General features: G+C 47.0%; 1 protein-coding gene across 3 annotated transcripts in view; it reads left to right on the forward strand.

Moving 5' to 3' along the window:
* The window catches only part of TMEM255A (transmembrane protein 255A), a 50,136-nt gene that overhangs the window by 16,027 nt on the left and 7,172 nt on the right, over positions 1-26,937 (forward strand). For 2 of the 3 annotated variants that reach the window (XM_037908414.2, XM_037908413.2), the window contains exons 3-6: positions 2,283-2,345; positions 16,137-16,226; positions 24,070-24,132; positions 25,218-25,306. In XM_037908414.2, coding sequence (XP_037764342.1) covers positions 2,283-2,345; positions 16,137-16,226; positions 24,070-24,132; positions 25,218-25,306 — 305 coding nt within the window. The remainder of the gene's footprint in view (positions 1-2,282; positions 2,346-16,136; positions 16,227-24,069; positions 24,133-25,217; positions 25,307-26,937) is intronic. The other variant, XM_037908415.2, reaches the window with a different exon arrangement.

The raw sequence follows: 26,937 nt of genomic DNA on the forward strand, positions 1-26,937 counted from the left end.
TTTTGGGGATAAGACTTTTTGTTGGTGTGTTTTTTCTTCTTGTACCTTAAGTTCGAGTTAATGTGTGAGCGGAGAATTGGAGTGAAAGATATTTAAGGGAGTATTTGGTGGGTGTAGGCAAGATTGCCATCCCCATGTGTTCAGAAATCATGAGCCAGGCCCAAAAAATTACAAGCTTGGCTTAAAAACAATGAGATTTAAAAAAAAAAAAGTTATAAATTTATCTTTGGGTTTTAGAGACTTCAGATTTCATAATTGCAAGCTTTTCTCCACAACTGAAGGCTAGAAACCTTTTTGTTTGGTTTAAGGCAAGCTGAAATTCTCGTGTAATCACACGAGTCCAGGAGCTGGGAGTTTAAAAAGAAAAAGCACCACCAAATATCATGAGACTTGATCTGTAAGACAGCTGGGTTTGGAAATGTGACTGTTTTTGTGGAGGCCACACAATGCTTACTGAGATGTCTTCATATTACATCCAAATGTAAGTGTAAAAGGCCATTCCGGGAAGCTATTTACTCTTTTGATGTGACAGCAGATTCCAATGCCACCCTAAATGCCATCTCTTTCTTACAGTACTAACACAGCTTTGGTGGTTTTGTTCTTTCCCGCACTGAATGTAGCCACCAGTGTATAACATGACAACTCAGGCTCACTGAGTTATCTTTCCCTTTGGTGATGAATGAAGTCTGGTAAATATCAATAACGTATTTTTCTGTCTACCCCTGCTGCACTGGGTGGACAGGCCCATAGACACCGTTACTGCTGCACCTGCACAAGTTTCATTCATACTTTTCCGTTTCAGTTATTATTGCATTTCACCTATTGGTCTGTGGCTATTCTCTACAGCCAAGGGCACATTTCTCTTTAAATGTATGTCAGATCAACTGTGTACAGACACATGCAAGTTTTCTTAAATATCTGCTCTAGATACCTGCTAAACCACCTTGCCCTGCTGCTTAAACGCTGTCGGGTGAAAAGTGCTATCTATAGCTTTGTTGCCGATAGTGCTGTAGATTCCTATGTTGAAATAATTTTAAAAGGTGTAATTTGATGTTTGTGAGTTTTGCTGTTTGACTCCTTTTTGCTCAGTTTGGACAATGAAAATAGACCAGTCAGTTTCATTTTCTGGTTCTTTTGCATTACACAATAATACTGAAGTATTTGGGTTGCAAACAAAGCAGGGAAGGACTTAAATCCAAACATCTGTTTTCATTTACTTTGAGTTGGCTAAATTTCATGGACATTTCGATTAATATAGGTTGTAGAAAACAAATTTTCCTTTTCCAGAACCTAAATGTGGATCACAAGCTACTTGTCTCTGTTCCTTGAATCATTCTAATGTGGTCATTCAGGGACACTCTTCCCTGTTTTATTTCTTGGGTAGCTGCTACCAGCAGCTAGACCAAAATCCTCAAAATCTACAGCAGCTGATCAATTGGGTTTTCAGATTTAATAAGAGGATCAATAGCATTCAATCATTAGGTTAATAAACAGACTATATAAAACAGGCACAGCAGGGTCTGTTGTATTGAGACATTATGCTGACTAAGGGCAGTGAGATTATTTTCTAATAGTTTGCTTTAGGATTATTGTTAATTGTCCTCAAAAGCATCTCGTGACACCCCTTTAAATGAGGCAGGAATGGAAGAAGTTAAATGAGTGCTAGTATGAATGTCAGTGCAATAAATACAAACATTTACTTCTAATGACTAATAATCTTATTGTTTAATTTAAGATTTTGGTGATCCTTGGCACAGTCACTTAGGCCCAGGTCTTGCAAACATTTATTGCATAGTCCCGTTGATTTCCATGGGTCTGCTCCACATACATAAAGTTACTTGCCTGCGTAAATGTTTGCTGGAGGGGGCGTGCATGGGCCAACTTTTTTCCAAGAAGACCAGCAATACAAATCCTCATCTTGCATCCGTTTTCCAATGTTTTTTTTATTTTTAATTTTTTATTTTTAGTTTTTATATTTTTCACAATGTTTCTATATTTTTTTTTATTTTTATATGCTTGAGGTAATTTTTATTACCATGTAAATTGTGTACTCAGCAATTTCAGGTGGGAAGAATTAGAGGCATCACACCACGAACATGATTCCAGCATTTATTGTCTTCAGCTGCATGAGATTTTAAATTTGGGCCTCTTGTAAAAAGAGGAAAGGTTAAATGTTTGAAATACATTTTTTTGTTGCTTCTGGGTCTAACCCTACTCTGTGTGTATGCTAACTATGGTGGGTATCTTCCATATGTAAACATTTGCAATATGTTGCTTTTCAGCTTGGTTTTGGGTCATTTCTTGGAATAATTGGATCAAACTTGATAGAAAACAAAAGACAAATGGTAAGTTCAGTATCTGTGTAGCTAATTTATTTTAAAAATTACCAAAACAATAGTAATAAACCTTCTTTTTAAAGTGCTAGAATGTGTTTGCCTAGCACTAAAGTCGCGCCTTTGTCAGCCTTACATTTTTGTAGACTTGTTGAACAGTAACGAATGAACTTCCATGTCTTTGTCTCATTTGTAGTTAAGTTTAAAGGGCCAGCTATTCTGCTGCTGTAATTCACTGTAGCTCCATTAAGGTCACTAGAGCTGCCCTGACCTTACCAGCTGAGGATCTGGCCCAAAAACCCTGAATAAAAAGAGCCAGCACAATAGTATTACTGATAAACCGAAAATACTCTTTAAGTCTGGAACCCACAGTCCTTCCTTAGGCAAAACTTCTGCTTTGCTGGTGCCTTACATATGACACTCCTGTTACATGGATTAACAGGGTGGCTTGTCCATGGACTGGAGAGCCTGGGCCTAAGTCTTTACAGAATGAGCCAGGTGAGTGGAATCAGGTGATTCCAGTATAAAAGGATCAGGAAGTTGCGGCGAAGGGGGAGAAGCTTAGGAAACTGCAGCTACGCCTTTAGACACTTAAGGGAGTAGTCGAAGGCTCATGCAGGGCCCTGAGTCACCAAGTGGAAGACATCAGCTGCGAAAGCCTGTGGAGAAGGGCAGACTCCAGGCAGGAGGTACTGGGAAGCAGACAGACTGACCGACCCTCAGGGAGGAAGGGCTGTGCCCAGCTGAAACTGGGATGAAGCCTGTGAGAGTTTGAGTTCTGTTTTCAAAGACTTTGTGTTATTTTGGACAACCGGGAGAGAGAGACTGAACTAGGGGTAGGGCCTGGAGGGCCAGGTGCACCTAGAGACTAAATAAATGGGACCCCTTGAGGGGATTCTTTGAATTACCCGGGGACTGAAGAAAGAGGAGAAAGGGCAGGGCACTGCAGACTGACCTCTGGCCACAAGGGGCAGCTCAAGAGGCAGCCAACCCTGTTACAGAACGCCAGAATATTAGCCTTCTTTTCAACTGAATCACATTGTTGACTCATATTTAGTTTGTGACCCACTATAACCCCCCCCCCCCATCCTTTTCAGCACTATTACTGCCTAGCCAGTTATTCCCCATTTTGTGGCTGTACGTTTGTTTGTTTTTCCTTCCCAAATAAAATACTGCACACTTGTCCTTATTGAATTTCATCTTGTTGATTTCAAACCAATTCTTTAATTTGTCAAGGTCATTTTGAATTTTCATCCTGTTCTCCAAAGTGATTGCAATCCCTCCCAGCTTGGTGTCACCCGCAGATTTTATAAGTGTACTTTCCACTCCATTATCCAAGTCCTTAATGAAAATATTGAATAGTACAAGACCCAGGACTTGATCGCTGCAGGAGCCCACTTGATACACCCTCCCAGTTTGGCAGTAAACCATTGATAACTACTCTTTGAGTATGGTCTTTCAAACACTTGTGCACTCACCTTATACTAATTTCGTCTAGTACCCATTTCCCTAGTTTGCCTATGAGAATGTCAAGTGGAACTGTGTCAAAAGCTTTAGTAAAATCAAGCTATAGGATGTCTGCAGTTATCCCCCTATCCACTAGGCCAGTAACCCAGTCAACGAAGAAAATTAGGTTGGTTTGTAATGATTAGTTTTTGACAAATCCATGTTGGTTATTACTAATAACCCTATTATCCTCTAGGTGCTTACACATTAATTTTATAATAATTTGTTCCAGCATCTTTCCAGTTAGGCTGACTGGTCTGTAATTTCCTGTGTCCTGTTTGTTCCCCTTTTTAAAGATAGGTATGACTTGCCCTTCTCTGGGACTTCATCCATCCTCCATGAGTTCGCAAAGATAATCACTAACAGTTCTGAGATTGCTTCAGCTAGTTCCTTATGTACCCTAGGGTGAATTTCATCAGGTCCTGCCAACTTGAATGCATCTAACTTATCTAAATATTTTTAACCTGTTCTTTCCCTACTTTGACTTGTATTCCTTCCCCTCTGTTGTTAATATTAATTGTGCTATGTATTTGGTCACAATTTACCTTTTTAGTGAAGACTGAAACAAAATAAGCATCAAACACCTCAGCCTCCATGATGTCATCAGTTATTAGCGGTCTTTCCCTGCTAACTAGAGGACCTACACTTTCCTTGTCTTCCTTTTTATCTGACTGTATTTATAGAATGTCGTCTTAGTCCCTTCTGTGTCCCTTGCTGGGTGCAACTCATTTTGTGCCTTAGCTGTTTAGATTTGCATGAGGAGTGATTATGCATGAGAAAACGTAGAGAAGTTTGTCATGAATGTTCCACGCTTGCCATGCTCAGAACTTGAAACACTGTTGTTTCTTCTGTTGTTAGCAGTGTGCAGGCAGCTTATCTGAGGAATGTTTGGGAAATGACCACTCCTTTCACTGAATAACTCCAATCTGCCGTACTGAACTTCTTGAAATTAAAAAAAAAAAAAAAAAAAAAAAGTAAGCTGAGTTGAAGCATGGAAGACATGAGCCCCACAGGAGCTGTTTTGAGAAAGTTTTGAGCAACTGAAAAGGTGTCAGAGGTCAGGATGGAACTTGGAACAGAACTGTATTTATGTGGGAACTACCTGAGCCCATAACTGTACCTATTTGCAACATAACTGTACCTACCTACACATTAACTCTCTGCCATCTTCCTCCTCCTCATCCCTTAATGTTCAGGAAAGCATTACCCCTTGTAATGGCCAAGAGATTTCCCTGTAGCACTTCATATTCCAACATATCAAAGCACTTTATGCACCTCAGGTGACACCTGCAAAAAAGGGGGGAAATGAGCTTATGCCCTACCTTTTTTTTTTTTTTCTTCCTTCTTGTTTGTCATGTAGGAAAGGCCTGAAATAATTATTTTCACAAAAAGTTACTTCTTGCTTGTAAATTCAGGTCCTATGAAGCCTGAAAGACTGCAGTATTTGGAGAAATAGTGAAATGATATCACAAGAGCAATGAGAGGGGAAAGTTGGGCAGGGAAGGGATTTTTAATCAGGCTTTTCAAAATTATGTTTTCCTTTTGCTTATATCCATTTAACTCCAATGCCTGACTAATTCTTTGGAGAAAGGAAACCTTTGTTAAAGAATGAACATCTTCCCTCTCCCATCCCGTCAGCTGAGGTTTGAGAGATAACAATGTACATCCTTGGAGAACCCCAGCAAGTCCTCCAGCAAAACCAAGGGAAACCAGTGTTGTCAGCCCTGATATTTATAAGGTAAAAAAAACAAGAAAGAAAAATGTAAACAACCCTTTTGGGCTGTCTTTAAGAAGCAAAAATTAGCACATGGGAGCACTCTCGCCCAATCCAGGAAAATATTTAAGCACGGGCTTAACTTTAAGAGTTAACTTAACTTTAAGAGCACTGTCCCCTTAAACTCAGTGGAACTACTCAAGTGCTTAAAGTTAAGCGCATGCTTGAGTATTTTGCTGGACTGAGCCAGGGTACTCAGAACGCTGTACGATCAAGCCCCATGTCATTCCTGTGCTCCTATCATACTGTATTTGAAATCATTTTTAATAAGTCACTTTTCTGAGGGGTGATGCACAATTCTTTTTTGGCCTTACTGTATTTACCAATCAATCTAAAATCAGATTAAATGTTTATTTTAAAGCCAAATGATGTGGCATGATTTATACGGGGGGCTAGTGGGAGTGCCAATCCTATAGACAGCCCAAGAGTGATTAAAACCGAAAAACCTTCTGGAAACAATGGTATGCTTTAGAGGAAAAAAAAAAAAAAAAAGATAGGTGAAATGTCCATCAGATATTTATAGAGCAGTGTCACTGAGTAATGTAGGTGGTGGAAGTGGGGCGGCAGATTGTAATTGAAACATGATCAACTTCTCAGGCTTCATACGCGAAAGTATTTTAATGCAGTGTATCTGAGGGTGGGGGTCGATCATGCTCTTTATTCCTTATGGCTTTATTTTCAAGCACCTCTCCAACGGGGTAGCATAAAACGAGATTTATTTTTCATCCAGTAACAAAAGGATCCAAACTACAGATATGAGAAGCTGTAAATGACAGGGAAACAAGGTACATCAACGTTCCCCTAATATCCGCTAAAATGAGAAGAGAAACTATTCATTCAGTATCCCAGCTCTGACATAGAGGTTTGTGCCTTGGCTAACATGGACTTGGCGAACATTCACTTTAAGCCTTTTCCAGGATGCTCTCATGCTGCTGGGGCTGGTGAGCAGGTTCTCACACTTTTTTGTAGCGTACTGTAGACCATCTCTTCACAGGAGGACTGTCTCATGCACAACTCCCCTCCCATCCACAATTATGTCGCAGCCCTGTGGCAATTACAGTAATCGCTTACACTGAAAACTAAGGTGGGGGAAGGCATTTAAAGTATCCTGTGCTGTCTTTTTAACATGATTGAGTGGACGACACAAAGAGCGTTAGCTTTGTGGGAACAGCCAGCTCTTTACAGACCACCAAAAATTGGTCCTTAGAACAATTTGGAAGCCACTGCTCTGTAGGAACTATAGCGGTTTGTGAATCCCGCTCATTGCTTAGAAGTCTTCCTTCAAACTAAATGCAAAGCTGAACCCAGCCTCTAGGACGTGATCCTCTCCAAAGGATGCTAGTCGGTTTGGCCCATTTCCCCACTCAAGAGTACAAAGGAAGTTACTGCCGCCACTCCTGACTTGTAGAGACTGGTTTAGTCAGAACTATAATGTGGATCTCTGTCTGTGCTGCAAAATTTGTGTCACGGTTATGGGGTTGCTGGTGTCTCTGAGTGTACCCAGGTGGTTGGCCTCATGCCCTTATCTGTCTCGGGGAGGAGAATTTCCCACTGTTAGACTGGAATCTGGGTACGACACCCCGCTGGTGCCACCCACTTATTGCCATGCAGGCCTGACTAGACACCTGCATTTCTTCCCTTGGGAAACATGATTGACAGCCTTCATAAAACAAGCAGGTTTCTTAGAGAATGGAAAAAAGCATTAAAGAAAAGGATTTCAAAACAGCAAACAGCTGGCATGCATGTTTAGTCACCCAATCTTACACTTCACTACTAGCTATGTTAGATGGGTTCCTTCTTAAACTGGGCTTGCTCTGGTCCTGTAATGCTCATAACTTTAGGAAGCCCAGGAGTTGTGGGCCCCAGCCTGGTCATTGATTTGATTCCAGAGGGTCAGTGTGTGTCACTGTCTCCTGGACTACGTTTTTCCCTTCAGGGAACACCTTTTCTCAAAGCCCCACCTGCCTTGGCTGTGGATGAATCCAATTATTCTATTGCCCAACGGCTTTTGTTACAGGGCCCAGGTGTGAAGACTTCCCTTAGCTTCAGACTGGTTTTCCCAGTGTCCCAGCCAGAGCATCTAAGGCCATGCATGTGTACACCACAAAATTATGTCGATCTAACTTACATTGGCATACAGCCACTGCAATTATTAAATAGCTTGCGTGTGCGCACACTTGGCTCCTTGTGTCAACAGTGTGTGTCCTAACCACAAGGGCTTGTATTGATTGTGTTCTCAGCATGGGGCATAGTGAGATGGCTCCTGAAAGCCAGTAACAGTCGATGTAAGCAACGCAGTGTCTAAACTGACACCACATCGACCTAATTACATCAACTGTGACTCTACGCCGCACGAGGAGGTGGTGTTACTATATCGGCAGAGGGAGGCACTTAAGTTGTCAGGAGCCAAATTTAAGTGAAGACACTTCCACAGCAAGGTCGATGCCAGGCAGCTTAGGTCAGCCTAACCCTGCAGTGTAGACCAGGCCTAAGATACTGCTCCAGGGATGGTTGCTCCGTTGTTTGGCAGCTAGACGCCTTCAGCCATAATGGCTTGCCATCACAGGTCTCACGTCTGTGTGATTAAACTGTCTGCTCTCTCTGACATTCCAACAAACCGGAGGCCACTCATCCAATTTTAAACAAGACGGCCCTCTCTTTTTGGGTGATTTGTCCCCCATCCAGTACTGAGACAAAACCAAACATGGTTTTGTCCAGGATTGGATGCCTTTTCGAAGAGCGCGCTGCTCCATCCCCGTTAGCGTGATGACCTTGCATGCACTATGTGAGGTCACACAGGTGGGGTGGGGGTCACGCCGTTTCTGGAAGTAGTGGAATGTCTAGTATTCCAGGAATGCGTGAGCGGCCATCCTACGCTCAGAAATCCTGCGCATTTTGGGAGTGCAGATGAACGTTCATTGTCGAGCACCTCCACATTCATCACAACCAGTAATACAGTTTGGCACGGTTGGCCGCACTGTTCCCTCTAAGCTGTGCGCGTGTCCGCCCGCACACGGATCCTAAACCCCGCGCGCACGGCAAAACACCACACGCACAAAAATTTGCACAGAAGCACAACAATTTGCACAGAATAAATTTTTTGTGCACATGGCCTGTCAAAAATTAGAGGGAACATTGATTGGCCGCCCCTGCAGGAGAAGTCCAGGAATAGGGTTGCTGCTGGCCAGGGCCAATGTGAGTTTGCAAAGCTGGAGAAGCACCTGCCATGGCTGATCCTAGTGCTAGCCAGTGCTGTCCAGCCCTCCATTTTGTGAGTGCTCTGTTCACTGCAGAGTACAGGGATAGTCCCATACATGAAAGTGGCTCACACACCTTAACAAGATGTCTTGCCGCAGTAGGTGCATAACAAATGTTGCAGAGCTAGCTTATAGCAGAGAACCCGACCCTGTGTGTCTGATGTGGTATGAAGGTGTTTGTTTCACTTAGCCCAACCCATGTTTATTGCAATCCACGTTTGTTGCAACAGCAACACGTTCCCTTGTGATGTGGTCATTCCCCCAGCAGGGTTGTCTGCTGCTTGCAGCTGGCTCATGGTGCTGCAGCACCAGGATATTCAGGCGCTGGCTGAGTAACCACGCCTGCCCTGCATTCTCAGATTACGCCTGCCCTGCATTCTTTATGGGGCTGCCTATAAAATAAGAGAGTGACTCCAAGTTGGCTCTGTTGCATTTTTTCGAAGCCCTGAGCAGCCTATCAGGGCATGTCTATGCTACAGCAGCAGCCTCGACGCTTCCTACATCGATGGACGGGGTTTCTCCCGTCAATGTAGTTAATCCATCTCTCCGACTCACGGCAGCTGTGTTGACGGAAGAAAAGAATCCTTCCATCGACCGGGCTGCATCTACGCTGGGGGTTAGTTTGACCTAACTATGGCAATATAGATGTAACATTTTTCAGTACCCTAAGCAGTGTAGCGAGGTCGATCTCATGTTCACCTGTAAACTAGGCCTGGTTTGTTACCTGGTCAGGACATCGCCCTTGGGGCCCGTCCAAGAAGGTATCTGTGACCCCAGCAAGGACCACACCATGACCTTAGGTTGGCTGGTGATTGCAATTTTGCCGTGGCAGCAGCTAGCGCTTGGGACACGGTTCCTGTCTGTGTTCTGAGTGTGTCCGCTCCTGGCCCTTTATTCCTGTCAGACACCCCTGGTTTTACAAGGATGGTTCGTATGTTGCATGTTAACATAATACTCACTGAATTGTTTAGGGCCTGGATGAGGCTTTAAAAATACTGTTTTCTCCATGACCTGCTGCGGTGCATTAGCTTGGTAAAAGCCTCCGGCAGAATTGTTCAACAATGAGGAAAAGCATTTGACCCATTGCCTCTCTTCCCCTTGCTCCCACATATTATAGTGTAGCGTACATATTTGTCACGGCAAATAGAAGGGCTTTCTTCCCTGCATAGACTAGAACTCAGCACAACCTTCATTGTAGAACTGCTAATGGTGCTTCTATAGTCATATCCTGGGTAGCTTCTCCAGTATCAGGATAGAAATTAAATTGCCATGAAGATACCTTCCTGTGTCTGTATGCACAGGAACTGTAGTCAGCTACGCTTGCCAGATAAAAACTTGTAATTGGATCAGGGTACCTATTTTAACTATGATTGTGCAGTGGCCGTGGAACTCCTACCAGAAGAGATGAAACTCTGTAATGTTTACATGAGAGGCTAATAAAATACAACGGTTTACTAACTTAGGACCTGATCCTGTAAACATCTATTACTCGCTGTAGTTCCACTGAGAGTCAGAGAGACACTCAGTACATATTTGCAGAAGGAACCCTTCAGTAATCACAGTGGCTTATTCAGATTAACACTACAGTATGCTGCTAGCACGCTGCCAACAGACATGTTTATTAGCTGTGGGACAAGAGAAAGTCTCAGGCATTATGCTCCATTTAGAAAATTCTTTTAAAGAAGGGAGAAAATAAACAATTGATTGACCTAATTGTTCAGGTGCCATCTTCCTTCTCTCCCTTCCACTGCCCTAAATCTGCTGTCCTGGATAATTGCTAACGTCAACCTGCAGCTACACGTGGCTTTGTGTAGGCCAACAGCTACATCTCAGACTCCAGCTGGGCAGCCAGTGCAGATTGCTAAAAACACCAGTGTAGCGTTTGCACAGTGCGATGTCTTGCTTGGCACTTTGGGGCCTGTCACTGAGGACCTGGCCATGGTTCGTCCTGAGAGCCACTGTGAGAGAATCTACCTTCTGGCTTTCATGGGGAAACTGTGGAGAGCATTTCCTGGGGAGAGCGTCTCTCTGATGCACTCCCTGTAGAAGAAATGTAACCGTATGTTGTCTCGGTGTCATTCCCTCTTACAGCCCCAGCCTCTCTTCTCCTCTCCCTCCACTTCTTCCCCTCACTCCCTTTCTATTCTCTCATTCTCCTCCTCTTCCTTTTCCCCTCTCCTTCCTGTCTTTTCCATCCCATGTTGCCTCTACTCCCCATTACTCTCCTTATCTCCTGCCTTCTGGACCACTTTCCTTTCAGATCTGCTTGAGTCATTTCAATGTGAGTTAACAGCCTAAGCCAGTAGCAGCTCCAAGCCCTGCTAATGTTCCTCTTATGGAGATTTCAGGCTTGCATTAAGCTGCCTCAATTGCACATTTGGCCAACCTGCAAGGTTTTTCTAAGGGTTTATCTACACTGCGAAATTGACCGGCATAGCTATAGTGGAATAATTATTCTGCTATAGCTATGCTGGTACAACTCCCCTGTGTAGACAATCTATTCTGGAATAAAAGTGACTTTATTCTGCAGTAATTACTCCACTATAGCTATCCCAGTCAATTTCCCCAGTCAAGTTCTGGAGAACTTGTGTCCCTGCAAGCAAATGGGCTATGTGCCACTCCCTACTTATGAACATCCTCCATGTGAATGTCTATATTTATTTGTCCAGCTTCCCATCATCACTTTGATAATGCAGCCTGCTTAGCGGAACATTTGTGTACTTGCATCACTAGCCTGGCAATAGAGGAGATTGTCTGATTGTCTTGCTTGCTCCCAGCAACCAGTTGCATTTGCCCTCTTCTTTTTAAGTTATTTAAAGTAACTGGATCCTCGTGAATACGCTCACTGACAAGTGCTATTCTGTGGCTTGGTCAAGACAGGGCATATTCTGGGTTCTTTGTCCTCATTCACTCTGACAGGCTCAAATACGTCCAGTCCCCAACCTGGATTTTCCTGCTTTCTGTGCTGATCCCTGCCTCACATGGGAAGGAGACCTCTGGGGCTGATGCTGATTTGTCTCTTGATCACAGAAGGCTAAAGAAACCCCCCTCTGGTGCTGTCTCTCTTGCATGAGCACTTTCCTGTCGGGGCCTTAGCATTTTTCTGCTCTCCCTTAGAGGCACCTCAGTGGCTAAGCTGGTTTTGTGGAGCTGTGACAGACACAGCAGAAAGTGTTTCAGATAAAGAAATAAGCCAGCCTTTTCCAGCTAACTTTGGCGGGCAGTAACCTGAGCTCAGGACTTCCTTAAGCTTCCTGCTAACCTCCTCGGTTCCTCCCTAGCAGCAAACTGGATATGATCGAGTCAATAATGAGGTGGATATATGATCCCAGCTCTGTAAAACGACTTTTTCTCTCACAGGGGAGGGATTTCTGGCTGAAAATAGTGAGGCTGGCTTAAAAATCATGAGATTTTAAAGATAATAATTTGGGGTTGTTTGGGGGCTTCTAGTTTTTGAGGACCGGTGTTCACATTTTTAAGTTGCTCTCCATAATGAGGCAGGTTAGAAACTTACATTTCGAGAGTCTTAAGTAGTCACGTGACTCCAGGAGCTGGGACTTCAAGACAAACACCCAATACCAAAAAACTTGCAGTAAATTTGCAAGTGTTGGCAATGCCATGCTACCCCTATTCTACCTTCTACCAAAGCAGCCCATTCACATGGGCAACAGCAACTTTCCATTCCTGCCAGTAAACGAATGACCGATTTCCTCAACATCAGAGAATGGAAAAAGCATAGGAAACAACCGTTGGAGCATTTCTCTGTTCTGCAGGGGAAATATGCCAGTTCCCTCCAAGCGGTGTCTTCTGAAGTAGCCCATAAATCCGGCTACAGGGCTGCCTTTTCTTAAGGGTGAAAACAAAACCTTGACAAAACAAACAGCTTTTAGTCCTTCACATATAGACGTGCCTCCCCGCCTCCCCATCTCTCGACACTCACTGAACTGGCTTCTGAAGAGACAAGGATAATTTAGAGAGAAAGAAAATCGCAGTATTTCAAGCCTGTGGCAGAGAAGTGTGTGGAATACACCAGCAACCTTTCCAAAGGGAAGCCTCATTCTCCTGGAATGCAGGAAAGTGAAACCAAGTGGAAAGGAGGGCAGAAAAGGCTTGGAGGGATTCATATTATAGCAAGGCGCTCTCTCCCCTCCCCATGCTTATTAGCCAAGTCAAGTGGATTTTGGCAAGGGGATGATCAAACAGTTGTTTTCCATAGGTACTTTGGCAGGCAGGTTTGGGCCGCAATATCCAACCAAGACAGTTCATTAGGAAGAGCAGGCATGACATTTGTTCTTAGCCCCTTCAACAGAAGGCCAGCCCTTCCTTAGGGCATGTCTTCGCTGGGGAGAGGGGGAGGAGTGTTCTTAATTCAGGTTAGCTAACATGGTTAAAATAGCAGTAAGAATAACACAGCAGCTTGGCTTTTAACTTGGGCTCGCAGCACTGGCTAAAGCCTGTAGGAGAGCGTGGGGTTGAACTTGAGCTGATCATGGCTTAGCTGCTGTGTCTGCTGCTCTTTTAACCTGAGTTCGCTAATGTGAGTTAAGAATACACCTTGCTTTTTTCTTTTCTTTCTTTTTTCTTTTCCCCAGAGAAGACAGACATACCCTTAAAGATAATTTTTAAAGCAGGGTAGATTGGGTGTCTGGCCCTTCTCACCCCCCCCCCCCGCCCCATTTCTTTGTTGTATTTTAAACATTTTTAATTCTGCTATTTAATAAATAAACCCTTCGCAATATGCAGATTAGCCCGTCTTGACCACTCTCTTTAGGGCTGCAGGCTTCCATGGAGGACCAGAGAGCTGGAATGTGCTCCTCAGCCTCTAATTGAAAGTGTGGAGGGGGGATGACTCGTTAGCCAAGAGAGTTTTTCTCCTAAAAGTCTGTCAGGTGTCTGAGTGAAACGGGTGGTAGCAAAAAGGAAAAAAACCCACAGCCTGACTGAATATCCTTTCTCCTTGGCTCTGCTTTCACTGTTACTAGTGATGTCCTCATTCTACCCATTTTCCAGTTGTCCATGGAGACTTCCAGGAGAAACACGGTAGAGGAGCCCTGAGTTTCTCATGTAGAAGACAGGCAGAACAAGGTCTTTTATTTAGACAATGGGAAGAAGTGCGAAAAAAGGGCACAAACCCATTATTTTCCCCCCCAGCAGATCATTGTCAACAGTGAATTTCCTGGCTTTTTGGGTTTGTCGTTGTTACATACTATAATTTAGAAGTCTCATGCTCAGCTGCTGCAGCCAAGTCACTGCCTTCAAGGGACCAAGGGGCCAGCCTGGGGGCACCGCAGCCCTTGCTGGGATTGGGCTGGTAGCCAGCCAGCTCTCCCACTGTGTGTGTGTGGACAGCTGCATCTGTCACTGTGCAGTTCTTCTCCACAGTGGAGATGGGATTATTTGCCTGATGTTGAATGTGGGGGAGAAAACCCGCAAGTGAGATTAGCCCTCCCCCCAGTAGAGGAAGAAAGAGAGTGGGCGAAAGAACAGCTGCCAGAAGAGGGACGCAAGAAACTCCTCCCCACAACAAGTTGGAGGGGAGGGCTGGGTAACCTGAGCCCTTTCCTCTCAAGCGGAGGGAGATATTCAATCCTAGAGTACTTGATGATGCATCTCAGTGAATCAACCTCCTGAGACATGGACACGTTGTCGTGGGGACACACGGTGCTACGGTTCTGCCATCCAACCTGGATGGCCACTGGGATGAAGTATCAACCTTCTGGCCTCAGGGCTTTGTCCCCGTGTGGGCAGGGTGCAATACACAGTTGGCCAGATCCTGTCTAGAGAGGAACTCGCACTGACTGCACATCTCCCTGTTTTCTTGTTCCTGAAAGTTGGAGCCTTGCAAAACACCATGGTCTAGCTTCATGGAGATCCAGCTCGTGTGGATCCAGACCTCCTGACTTTAACTATGATAGTTGGGCTCCAAATGGAACTGGAAAATTAAAGCAAAATTCATTTGAAAGGGTCGAGTTTCAGCTCAAAATCAAGGGAAACCAAGAATTTGGCCTGGGATTTGGCACTTGCCCAGAAATCAGCTCTGAGCTTGCTCAAAAGGTTGGCAACTCTCAGTGAATCTTTCAATGAGTCTGGCTTGTGGTGTAGCAAAGTCTAAAGCTGGGTGGCCTGGAATCCTGTCGTTAATCCTTCACTCAGCTCTACTGAATACCAGGCAGTAAAACAATTCGTTATTTCTCAGTGGGCCTCGCTCTTGTCTTATACTCGCAGTCAGGAGCTAGGCACTGATCTTACAATTGGATCCTTGCAGGCAGACTTGTGCCTGCGTAGAGCTCTGCTGACTTCACAGGGACTCGCCATGGTGATAAGGGTCTTTCTGTGGATTTGGTGGCAGGATCGGACCTAAGTGAGAACTCTGCTGAAGGCAGTGGCGTCACACGGGTGCAGAGCTGGTTTGCGAGGAGAATCAGGCACATGGTCCCTTCCCTGATGACTTTACAGCAAAAAGGTCCATTCTTGCAAATCCTCCATGCCCGGAATAGCCACTGAAGACAAACAGAACCCTGCATGCAGAGAACTTCCAGTGTCAAGCTCTGTTAGACCATATACAGATGGGTCAAAGAGAGACGTGACATGGTCTTGTAGTACAGACGGCCTAGGCTAGTCACGTGTGTTCTGGTTCCAGGGTTTTATGTAGGAAGCATCCTTTCTTGAATATCTAGCCCATTGTAGGGATTCCCATAAAAATTCTATAATCTCAGCAAATGATGACCTTGATCTAGAAACCAAGAAGAGTGAAAAATCTGTCATTTGCTGACAAGCATGTTCAGTCAATAACAAACTCTTTGGAAACAGCCCAAGTATTTCTGTTAATTTAACAACTGGAATACGTGTTACTGTGTGACAGCAAATTTTAAAATAGCAACACATTTGACTTGTTGAGCAAATCAATTGCTACAACGCTTAGTGTAGCACTTGTAAGTCTTGATTACCCTTATGTTACAACAGAAAATCCCCAGTACACTTCTCCAGCAGAGAATCAAGTGCTGTTTCGCTGTAGGGTTGCCACATGGGTTGTGATGCATTCACAAAAACTTTCTTTAGTGACAAATTCTTGCCTTTTGATGTGCATCCGATTGATTGATTTCAGTGAGAACTGCATGTGTGCAGCCTAGGGCAGTGTTTGGACCTTTGATCATCTGGACGTTTATTGATTGGGATAGATAGGTTTATAAATCTCCTTATGTAAGTGTGAAGTAGTAAATGTTTTGTAGAAGCAGATGATACTTTTGCTTTGTTTTCCTTCCACAGCTAGTTGCATCCATTGTCTTCATCAGTTTTGGAGTCATTGCTGCGTTCTGCTGTGCCATAGTCGATGGTGTCTTTGCTGCCAGACACATAGTAAGTATTTCCAAAGGAACATGCATGCTGCTATACCTACACTCTCCGCATTCCACACTGTAGTGGATCAATCCCATGTCTGAAATGAAGGGAAAATACCTTCTAAAAGACAACTCAGCAAAGCTTTTCTGTCTTCTCTGTACTGTGTTTCTGTAGCCATGGTCTCAGATACAATATTCCTCTTCAGTTACTGTCCAATGTATGATCTTCATTTTCTCTGCAGAGTTCAACAGCCACCTCACTTGAGCAGTAATTACATTTCAGTGGGGGATGAAGTGATAGGTTCAGCTGACAAAGTACATCAGTGTGAAAGGCTCTCTGTACGTGTTACTGTTCTGGTGTAGCAGCTGGATGGGTAGCAGTGAGATATAGTGGGAAGAGTTTAGTGACCTGGAACTTTGTGTAAGGAGACATACCATCGAATAGATGCTGGTGATTTCACTGTTCCTGCTCCAAGGAGTTTACAATCTAAGTATAAGACAAGAGACAACAAATGGATACAGACAGATGGGGGAGCATAAGGAAACAATACGACAGTATTGGTCTGTACGGTAGGCAGTGGGCTCAGTGCACCAGCTGAGATCTTAGATGTATTAGCTGTATTGGCGTATATTAGGTTATTAAGGCCATACAACCTTAGTTACTCCTGGGCCATATTTTAGAGAGTGAACCCCTAGAATGCCTCAAACCACAACAAAGCAGTCCAACCCTCAACAATATAAATGACATTTCTCTGCTTGTCTGTCTGGCTCTGATGAGTAGGTTTCTTTTCCATCTCTGACTTCCATGTTTCTGTGCAATATAAAGTATTAGCTTAGGTAAAAATATCAAGCTGTTTTTAATTTCTGGCTGATCCTGGCCATGTGGGGTGCTCTGGACCTGATCTCAGCACTGCTGTTTAAGGATCACAGTAGCTGATTTTACCTGCTGCACAATGATGTAAGTCTGAGATTCATCTTTGCCAACCCCCCCAATGTTTGTATGCGATGGCGAGAGCAGATCAGTTGGAACAACAAGAGTGCCAGGCTCTGGTTTCTGCATCTTGATTAATGAACCTGGTTTTGGCTTTGCTTCCCCTTATACCTGTCCAAGAAAATCACCTTTTACAAGTGTTAATGTACCTCTGAGTACGTCATGTTCTTTCTGCTGCCATTCCCCTACCCCAACACACTGTTATAAGCATTGGGCCAGATCTTTCAGAGAGCCCAGCTTCCAACAGCTCCCTAAATAAAGAGATGTCTTCCCTGCTCTTGCCTGGGCTCTTAGTTGGGAGTTGCTCCTAGTCCCTCCCCCCCTCCGTCCATATACAAAAATCCCTCTCCCTAGTGCAGCAGTGCTTTCGGCCCAGGCTAGCTAGCTGGCTCATCCTGGCGTCTAGGCTGAGTTGGAGTGAGCCTTTCAATCAGACTGGTAACCCACCTGCTTTGCAATGAGGATGCAGGATAAACCACTACTATGCTGATAGTCCTCCAGTGCCTTTCCACGGTTCCCCCTCTGGGCCCGGAACGACAGACGAGTTCTCCCACAATTCACATGAAAAGAATCATAGAACAGCTCAGCTTATTGCAGCATAAAGAACCATGGGACATGCCCCCAGAAGTCCTAGGGACACCCACACAGAGGATGATAAAAAACGATTACTCACCTTCTCGTAACTGTTGTTCTTCGAGACGTGTTGCTCATGTCCATTCCAATTAGGTGTCGTTGGAAAGTTTTTCCCCTAGAAGCACCTGTCGGGTTGGCTGTGGAGCCCCCTGGAGTGGTGCCTTGATGGCGCTCGATATATGACCCTGCCGACCTAGCGCCTCCTCAGTTCCTTCTTGCCGGTTACTCCGACAGAGGGGAAAGCGGGTGGGTTTGGAATGGATATGAGCAATACATCTCAAAGAACAACAGTTACAAGAAGGTGAGTAACCATTCTTCCTTCTTCGAGTGATTGTTCATATCAGTTCCAGTTAGGTGACTCCCAAGCCTTACCTAGGCGGCAGGGTCGGAGTTATGTAATCACTGATTGGAGCACCGCTCTGCCGAAAGCTGCATCATCTCTGGCATGCTGGATGATGGCGTAATGAGAGGTGAATGTATGCACCGAGGACCAAGTTGCTGCCCTGGCATGAGGCTTAGGATAAAAAAAAGGCAGGAAAATGTCCTGACTAGTGTGGAAGTGTGACACAACCTTCAGAAGAAAGGCCTGTAAAGAGGTCTGAGTTGCACCTTATCCCTGTGGAAAACCGTATAAGGTGGGTCTGAGGTAAGGGCCTTTAACTTAGACACACTGCTTGCAGATGTAATGGCGACCAGAAAGGCTACCTTCCACGACAGATAGAGAAGAGAGCAAGTTGCCAGCGGTTCGAATGGAGGCCTCATTAGCTTGGAGAGGACCAGGTTAAGGTCCCATGCGGGGACAGGCTGCCTGATCTGGGGATGTAGCTGTTCCAGACCCTCAAGGAACCGACCATCCATAGGGTTGGTGAAGATGGAGCATCCAGACGCTCCTGTGTGGAAGGCCGAGATAGCAGCGAGGTGTCTTATGGAGGACTCTGCCAGGCCTTGCTGTTTCAGGTGCAGAAGGCACTCTAAGATGAGAGGTACAGGTGTCTGGAGAGGGGTGTACGACGCTGGTCGCACCAACAAGTAAATCTTTTCCACTTCCCCAGATACAATGCTCTAGTGGAGGGCTTCCTGCTACCGAGTAGACCTCTCTTACTTGTTCTGAGCACAGAAGCTCCACGGAGTTCAACCATGAAGCTTCCAAGCTGTGAGGTGGAGAGACTGCAGGTCGGTGTGATGAAGACGACCAAGGTCCTGAGTGATCAGGTTGGGGTGGAGAGGCAACGTGACCGGGGCGTCCACTGACAGTTCCAGGAGTGTGGTGTACCAATGTTGTCGAGGCCACGCTGGTGCCACCAGAATTATCTCTGCCTCATCCCTGAGAACTTGAGTAGGACCTTGTACACGAGAAGGAACGGGGGAAAGACGTAGAGCAGGCGGCCTCCCCAGGGTAGCAGGAGTGCATCCGTAGTTGATTCTGGGCTATGTCTCTAGAAGGAGCAGAACATTGGGCACTTTCTGTTGCTCCAGGTGGCGAACAGATCGACCTGGGGAAACCCCCACCTTTGGAAGATGGAGTGTATGACATCCGGCCGGATGGACCACTTGTGATTGCAGAAGGACCTGCTGAGGTGGTCTGCCAGTGCGTTCTGAACTTCTGGTAGAAAAGATTCTTCCAGGTGAATGGAGTGGGCTACGCAGAACTCCCACAGCTAGAGGCTTCCCGACATAAGGGAGAGGAACGGGCTTTACCCTACTTGTTGATGTAAAACATGGCAGTGGTGTTGTCCGTCAGAACTGCTACACACGGGCCTTGTAGTTGGGCTTGAAAGGTCTGACATGACACTGCCCTCAGCTCCTTGATGTTGACATGGAGGGACAGCTCATCCTGTGACCACAGGCCCTGTGTTTGGCCGTCTCCCAGATGCGCCTCCAATCCCAGAGCTGTCGCTTCCATTACCAGGGACAAGGAGGGCTGAGGGCTGTTGAAGGGGACTCCTTCGCATACTGACCGAGTGTCGAGCCACCAATGAAGGGACTCGAGCACCTGCCCCGGCACCATGACCACTGAATTCAGGCTGTTGTGTCCCAGGTGATAGGTTGAAGTGAGACACACCTGGAGTGGCGTGAGCCTCAGTCTGGCATGCTGGGTCACGTAAGTGCAGGCTGCCATGTGGACAAGGAGACTCAGGCATCCCCTTGCTGCAGTGGTGGGGTATTGCCTGAGGCCTTGAGTGATGTCCGTCATGGCTTGGAATTGGGACTCTGGCAAAAGTGCTCTGGCCTGAACCGCGTCCAACAGCACCCCGAAGAATTCTGTTCTTTGGGTCGGTGGCCAGGTTGACTTGTTCAAGTTGAGGAAGAGACCCAGTCTCTCGAATGTGGATCTGACCAATTTGACCTGAGACTCCTCCTGCCCCCTGGTGTGGCCTCTGAGCAGCCAGTCGTCGAGGTAGGGGTATACCTGCACCTGCCTCCAACGGAGGAAAGTGGCCACAACCAGCATGCACTTGGTGAACATGTGGGGGGCTGTAGAAAGGTCGAATGGAAGGACCGTAAATGGATAATGTTTGTGGTCAACTAGGAACCATAGGAATCATCTGTGTGCAGGCCGAATGGTTATGTGAAAGTACGCATCTTTCATGTCGAGGGCAGCGTACCAGTCTCCCGGATCCAGAGAAGGGATAATTGTACCCAGGGAGACCATGGGGAACTTCAACTTTACCATGAACTTGTTGTGTCCTCGCAGATCTAGAATGGGTCTCAGACCCCCCTTGGCCTTGGGGATTAGGAAGTATCAGGAATAGAACTCCTTGCCCCTGAGCTCCTGAGGAATCTCCTCCACCGCTCCCATAGCGAGGAGCCCCTGCACCTCCTGGATAAGGAGTTGCTTGTGAAAGGGGTCCCTGAAGAGGGATGGGGAAGGGGGGTGGCGGGGAGGTAGGAGCAGAATTGGAGAGAATATCCCACTTCTACTGTACGGAGAACCCAGCTGTCCAAAGTTATTTGGGACCAGGCATGGTAGAAGTGGGACAGATGATTCAAGAAAGACGGGGAAGGATCCGGAATTGTGGCTGATTCACTGTCCTCAGGTGAACCTTCAAAAGGCCTGCTTTAAACCTGACGATGGTTTAGTCGGGCCCGGGCCCTGCCCCTGCCCGGGCTGGGGGCGGGAAGGCTTGTGTCTGCCATTCCTGTCCCATCTCCCAGAAAAGTCCTGCCTCGGCTGAAGAGGATAGGAGCACTGCTGCTGCTGAGGCTTGAAATGTTTGCGCTGGGTTGCCAGCGTGTGCCTACCCAAGGGTTTCATGGTAGCCCTGGAGTCTTTTAGGCTATGCAGCCTAGAGTCTGTCTGCTCCACGAACAGGCCCGCTCCATCAAAAGGCAGATCCTGCATGACCTGTTGAACCTTGGGCGGAAGGCCCGATGCCTGCAGGCATGAGCTACAGCTCATGGTGAGGACGAGGTGCGCACCGCTGAGTCTGCAGCGTCTGGTGAGGCCTGTAAAAAGGTCTGCGTCACCACCTTGCCCTCGTCCACTATCACTCCAAACTGCTCCCTGGACTCTGTTGGCGCTTGCTCCTTAAACTTGGGCATCGAGTTCCAGGAGCTGAAGCTGTATCTTCTCAGAATTGCCTGCTGGTTGGCAATCCTGAGTTGTAACCCCCACGAGGAATACACTTTGCACCCATATAAGTCTAGGTGCTTGGTGCCCTTGGACTTAGGCACTGGGGCTTGTTGCTCCTGCCTCTCCTTTTCATTTACTGCAGCCACCACCAATGAGCCAGGCTGCGGGTGTGTGAAGAGGTACTCGTACCCCTTAGATGGGACGAAATACTTCCTCTCCACACCCTTCGCAGTGGGAGGGATGGAGACCGGGGTCTGCCAAATGGTCTTAGCATTGACCTGTATAGTCTTGATGAGGGGTAGAGCCACCCTCGACGGGCCTTCCTGGGCCAGGAGGTCGACCATCGGGTCCTCCGACTCCACCATCTCCTCGGCCTGCAGGCCCATATTTCGCGCCACCCTGCGAAGGAGGTCCTGGTGGGCACGGCTGTCTATGGGAGGCGGTCCAGAGACGGAGGTGCCTGCAACCACCTCATCCGGGGAGGATGAGGAGGAGGCTAATGGGGGAACAGGGTCCTCCTGACCCTCTTGGTCTCCAGGGGCCTCCTGTCCCTCCTCTCTGTCAGGGCCAACCACACCTGGATCAGGCTCAGAAACTGGGGTTGGTTCCAGGGGAGGTAGTGCAACCAGTACCTCCTTGGCACCCCTACGGGTGGAGTGACTGGCTGATGCCTCCAGTACCAGCAGTTCAGAGGCCGCCAAACGGGAACCCTTGGAGTGGGTGCCCTGAGCCTGGTGTGCCCATCGGTGTGCAGGCCCCATGTCAGGGTGCCTTCCATGCCCTGACCAGTGCTGGCCCTGCTCTGAGTATCTAGACTCTGTCTCCAAGTCTGAAGACAGAGACCAGGACCACGATGGCCAGGGCAGTGCTGAGCAGAGCGGGACTGGAGAGCGGTGCTGTGAGGCTGGGGAGCGGTGCTGTGAGGCTGGGGAGCGGTGCCACGAGGCTGGGGAGCGGTACTGAGATTCGGGGTCTGTGCGGGGACACTGACCAGTGCCGGGATGACCGGTGCTGGGAGTGGGACCTGCTGCACGATGGGGATCGGTGTGAGCATCAGCGTCGTGATCGGGAGGGCTGGCACGACCTGGACCGGTGCCACGAGCGTGACCAGTGCTGCGATTGCCGGGACTCAGAGCGGTGCCATCGTTCCACCGGCTGTGCTGAGGGACGAAGCATCGCCGGTTTGCCTCTAGACGTTGCCACGGGGGTTTGGCTCGAAGGACCGTGGTGCCGTCATGGTAATGAGGTCCCTCATGGCATCTAACGTGCCCGGAGTGGATGGCAGTTCCACCTCCTCAATGACCTAGCTCGGGGAATCCAACGGCACCGGACTCGACAGTCCCCTGGCAGTCCCCATTGGCTCGTTCCAAAGGGGTGGGTCTCAGAGTCGGAGATCCACTCCTCCCCTGCTTCCAGTGCCGCTTCTGCGTCAGGGAATGGGACCGGTGCCGGGTCGATCCCACCGGTTTTGGCACTGGGAAGCGGTGATGCCGCGGGTCTCTCCCAGAGTCCTCCCACGGTGCCGCTTCTAGCCCAGCCACCGGGGCGCTGTGCACTGATGAGCTCGGTGCCGAGTCTTGCCGCGCCGATGTAGGTTGCGGTCTAAGTGCTGTCCCCATAAGGAGCTGCTTGAGGCGAAAGTCTCGCTCCTTTTTTGTTCCGGGGCAAAACGCTTTACAAATCCCGCACTTGTCCGCTTGGTATGCTTCCCCCAGACGCTTCAAGCAAGCGTCGTGGGGGTCACCTGTTGGCACGGGCTTGTTGCAGGACTTGCAGGGTTTGAACCCTTGGAACTTAGGCATACCCCAAATCACCATGGGGAACGCGGTGGGGGTGAAGGGGAAGACCCCCCACTCCCAACAGCTATCTGCTGTAACAACCGAAAACACTAAAACTAAACATAATGAGGCTTGGAATAACTGAAGTAAACTAACTGAAAGCTAGGGAAAACGAGGAGAGCTTGCTAAGCAAGTCACCACAGTTCCAATGACCGTCACTGGCAGTAAGAAGGACCTGAGGAGGCGCCGGGTCGGCAGGGTTGTATATTGAGCGCCATGAAGGCGCCAGTCCAGGTGGCTCCACAGCCGACCCAACGGGAGCTGCTAGGGGGAAAACTTTCTGGCGACCATGCACACGGCACACGCACCTAATTGGTGCGATACGAGCAATCACTCGAAGAAGAACCTACTACTGCTGTCGTTGACTCCCTTAGCTCAAGAGGCAATGGTGCGTGCGGTGGGATTTAAAGGTTCTAACCCTGCCGATGATCTATGTGGGTGTCAGTTTGATGTCACATGATGCACAGGGCTGAGTGCAGCCCCGAGTGAGGACACAGGAACTCAGGTATGGCTTTACAGCATGGCTGCTCACACGTGGGCTAGGCTAACCTAGGCCTGCGTGCTGCTCACTTGGGTGGACTCTGCAGTGAAGACATACCCCACCTCCGTGGCCAGATTTTCAAACAGTTTTCCACGGGAGCTGCTGGGTGCTAAGCGCTTCTGCAAAGCTGGCCCCTTCACTCCGTTGCCTGTGTGGGCACGGTGCTCTTTTGAAAATCCTGCCCAGCCTGGCCCATCCTCCCTGCTCAGATATGTGACAGTGTGGTAGATTTGAACCTTGGCTTGGCTTTGAATGATATGCTAAACTGCTTGTTTTCTTCTGCAGGATCTTAGGCCCCTGTACGCAGGCCGATGTCAGTATTATTCCAAAAGTACGACTCCACCCGAGGTGAGAGCGGTTTTGGTGGCATCGCTTTCTAACAGGGCTGGCAGTGGTGTGGAGGTGTATGCCCTGCGGACCAGTCAGGGACAGAGCCCCCCCAGGATGGATTCATTCGTTCCCTGCATGCACAGGAGAGCAGGACTTTGGGAAGGGCTCAGCATTGGGGTCTTGGAGAGGGAGGAGCGTGAGGCCCCAGTGATTGTCGGGGAGCACAGCGGTGGAGAAGGGTACGCTGGAACACAGCGGGGACTAGAGGGGGCATTTAGGAGTGGGGCATGCTGGAACTAGGGTTGGGGACCAGAGCGAGTGAGCCTGGAGTCCGTTGTGAAGGAGGTGAAGGACACACGTGTCCATTTGTGTAGCCTTTTCGGCCCTCAGCAGGTCAACATTTGAGGCAGAGGCAACTGTGCCAGCGTTTCCATGGCGAACACTGACCGGGGGAAAGTGAAGGACAGCTCTGCCCAGCTGTAAGATAAGCAGCTCCCCATCCCAAACTGGGACACCTTCTGACAGAGAAATGTGTTCCCTAAAAAGGGGGGAACATCTACAATCACATGGAGTGGGTGAAACCTGTGTGATAAATCAAGTGTATTGCGTGCTGCTCTGCATCCTCTGGGACTTTCCTTCCAAATAGCTGGGCCGCTTTCAGGAGCTGCCGAATAAAAACAATCAGCCTGCCAGCAAAATCCATTTTTCTTCCCTGGCTCCCCCTCCCCAACTGCAATGTCCCCCCAGCACTTGTCTGGGGTGCAGGATGGGCAGTGGTCGGTGCTGGAGCAGTGACAGGGAGAAGATCGAATCTCGCTGGCCCCAGAGAGGTGACATCTCCAGAGTAAGCCTGGCAATAACCGAGATCGGATGGACACACGCACCTGTATCCAGTAACCATCCAGCGTTCACCACCATGTCATGGTCTTGGCCTAGGGGTTGTACCAGTAGGACTATATCAGTAAAAAGTCACCCCTTCAGCCAACATAGTTATACTGGTACAAAATCTGTGCATAGACCAAGCCTCAGAGAAACAGGACCGAAGGCCATTGCTCGTCTTTTCCTGGGTTCCTTGTATCCCCCTTCTCTTTGTGTTCACGCAGGGGATCTGTAATCCACAGCGCCGGGGACCTTGCACACCTAAAATAAAAACCAACACCTGCTTCTGCTGTGACCTATACAACTGTGGAAAGTGAGTAAACTAAAAATAGCATTCAGCATCCATGCCAAGAGCAAATATGGGATACATTGCTTTGCTCTTGTTTAAAGAGGTTAGGGACTCCTACAGGATATGGTAGGAGCTATATATAGGATTGGTTAATTGTAGCTATTATAGAAATAGATATTGCATTATTACTTCAGGTAGCAACCCTACCGTATTATAATGGAAGTTGGATCACGTAATGCTGCCATAAGATAGTCTAGTCTTTCAAAAAGAAAAGGAGGACTTGTGGCACCTTAGAGACTAACAAATTTATCTGAGCATAAGCTTTCATGAGCTACAGCTCACTCACGAAAGCTTATGCTCAGATGAATTTGTTAGTCTCTAAGGTGCCACAAGTCCTCCTTTTCTTTTTGCGAATACAGACTAACATGGCTGCTACTCTGAAATCTAGTCTTTCAGTATGTTCAAAAGGTTAATTACCAAGCTACTCCCCTATGGTACCTTTTATCTGATGATCTCAGTGTGCTACATAAATGTGAATGGGTGGAGCCTGACACCTTCGCGATGAGGATGGCAAGTATTATCCCCACTTTACAAAATGGGGAAACTGAGGCTTAAGGGATATGGTCAACTTGTAAACTATTCAGTTGGGTTTTTTAAGCTTAAAAATCATTTCAGGTACTACACCTGACACCCATATCCCCTGCCACATGTTGTGACTTTACTTGTTTTTTTAAATGTGTGTGTTCTCTCCCCGGGGCTGTATGAAACAGCAGAAAACAAAAAACAGCACAAACTGATTGTAAAGTGGGAGAGAGGTGCAGGAAATGGTGAAACTGACTCTATTAAAAGTGCTGTCAAATGCACAAAGTCAGCAGTGAAAAGAGAGAACAGTTTTGTCTCTAATCTCTTCCAGCTACTGTAATCTTAGGCACACATAAAAATAGTCAAGGAATGTTTTTCAGACAGAATTGTAATGTGTAAGTTGACAATGTCCCTATAAAGCCAAAATTTTCAGCTGTGGTCTCTGGTTTTAGGTGTTTCTAGCTTTGGATCCCCCAACTTAAGACAAACTTGGGGGGTGATTTTCGGAAGTGCTGAGCTCCTGCAGGCCCCATGGATCTAAAAGGGAGTTGTGGGTGCTTAGGGCCTCTAAAAATCAATCTCCCAAGGTGCCTCAGATCGGGCCCCTAACATTAGAAGGCACTTTGCAAACGTTGGCCATGCTGAGTTGCCGCAGATGATAGAGTCTGCAGCAGATCTGGGCATAGAACTCCGGACTGGGAGACTGGAGATCTAAGCTTTTATGACAAGATTTTTTTCACCTATTTCAGAGCTGAGCAAATAATGGATTTTTTGGGGTTTGAGAATGAACCAAAAAAAAATCCATTTAGATTAGAACCAAAACAAAATGTATTCTTTTTTTTTTTTTTCAATTTTTTTCATCAAATCAAAAATAGTTTGTTTCAACTCCATCAGAACATTTTGAGTAATTTATTATTGTTGTTTCAATTTGGCTGTTTTGGGTGGGTTTGTTTTTTCTTAATTGGCCAAATTTCAGTTTGGAACTGAATGTTTTAAAATGAAACATTTTGACTTTTCAAAAAAACAAATCTTGGCCACGTTTGACCTGAATTCACAAATAATTTCAGAGCACC

This window comes from Chelonia mydas, chromosome 9 (assembly GCF_015237465.2).
Source record: "Chelonia mydas isolate rCheMyd1 chromosome 9, rCheMyd1.pri.v2, whole genome shotgun sequence".
Classification (NCBI taxonomy): domain Eukaryota; kingdom Metazoa; phylum Chordata; order Testudines; family Cheloniidae; genus Chelonia; species Chelonia mydas.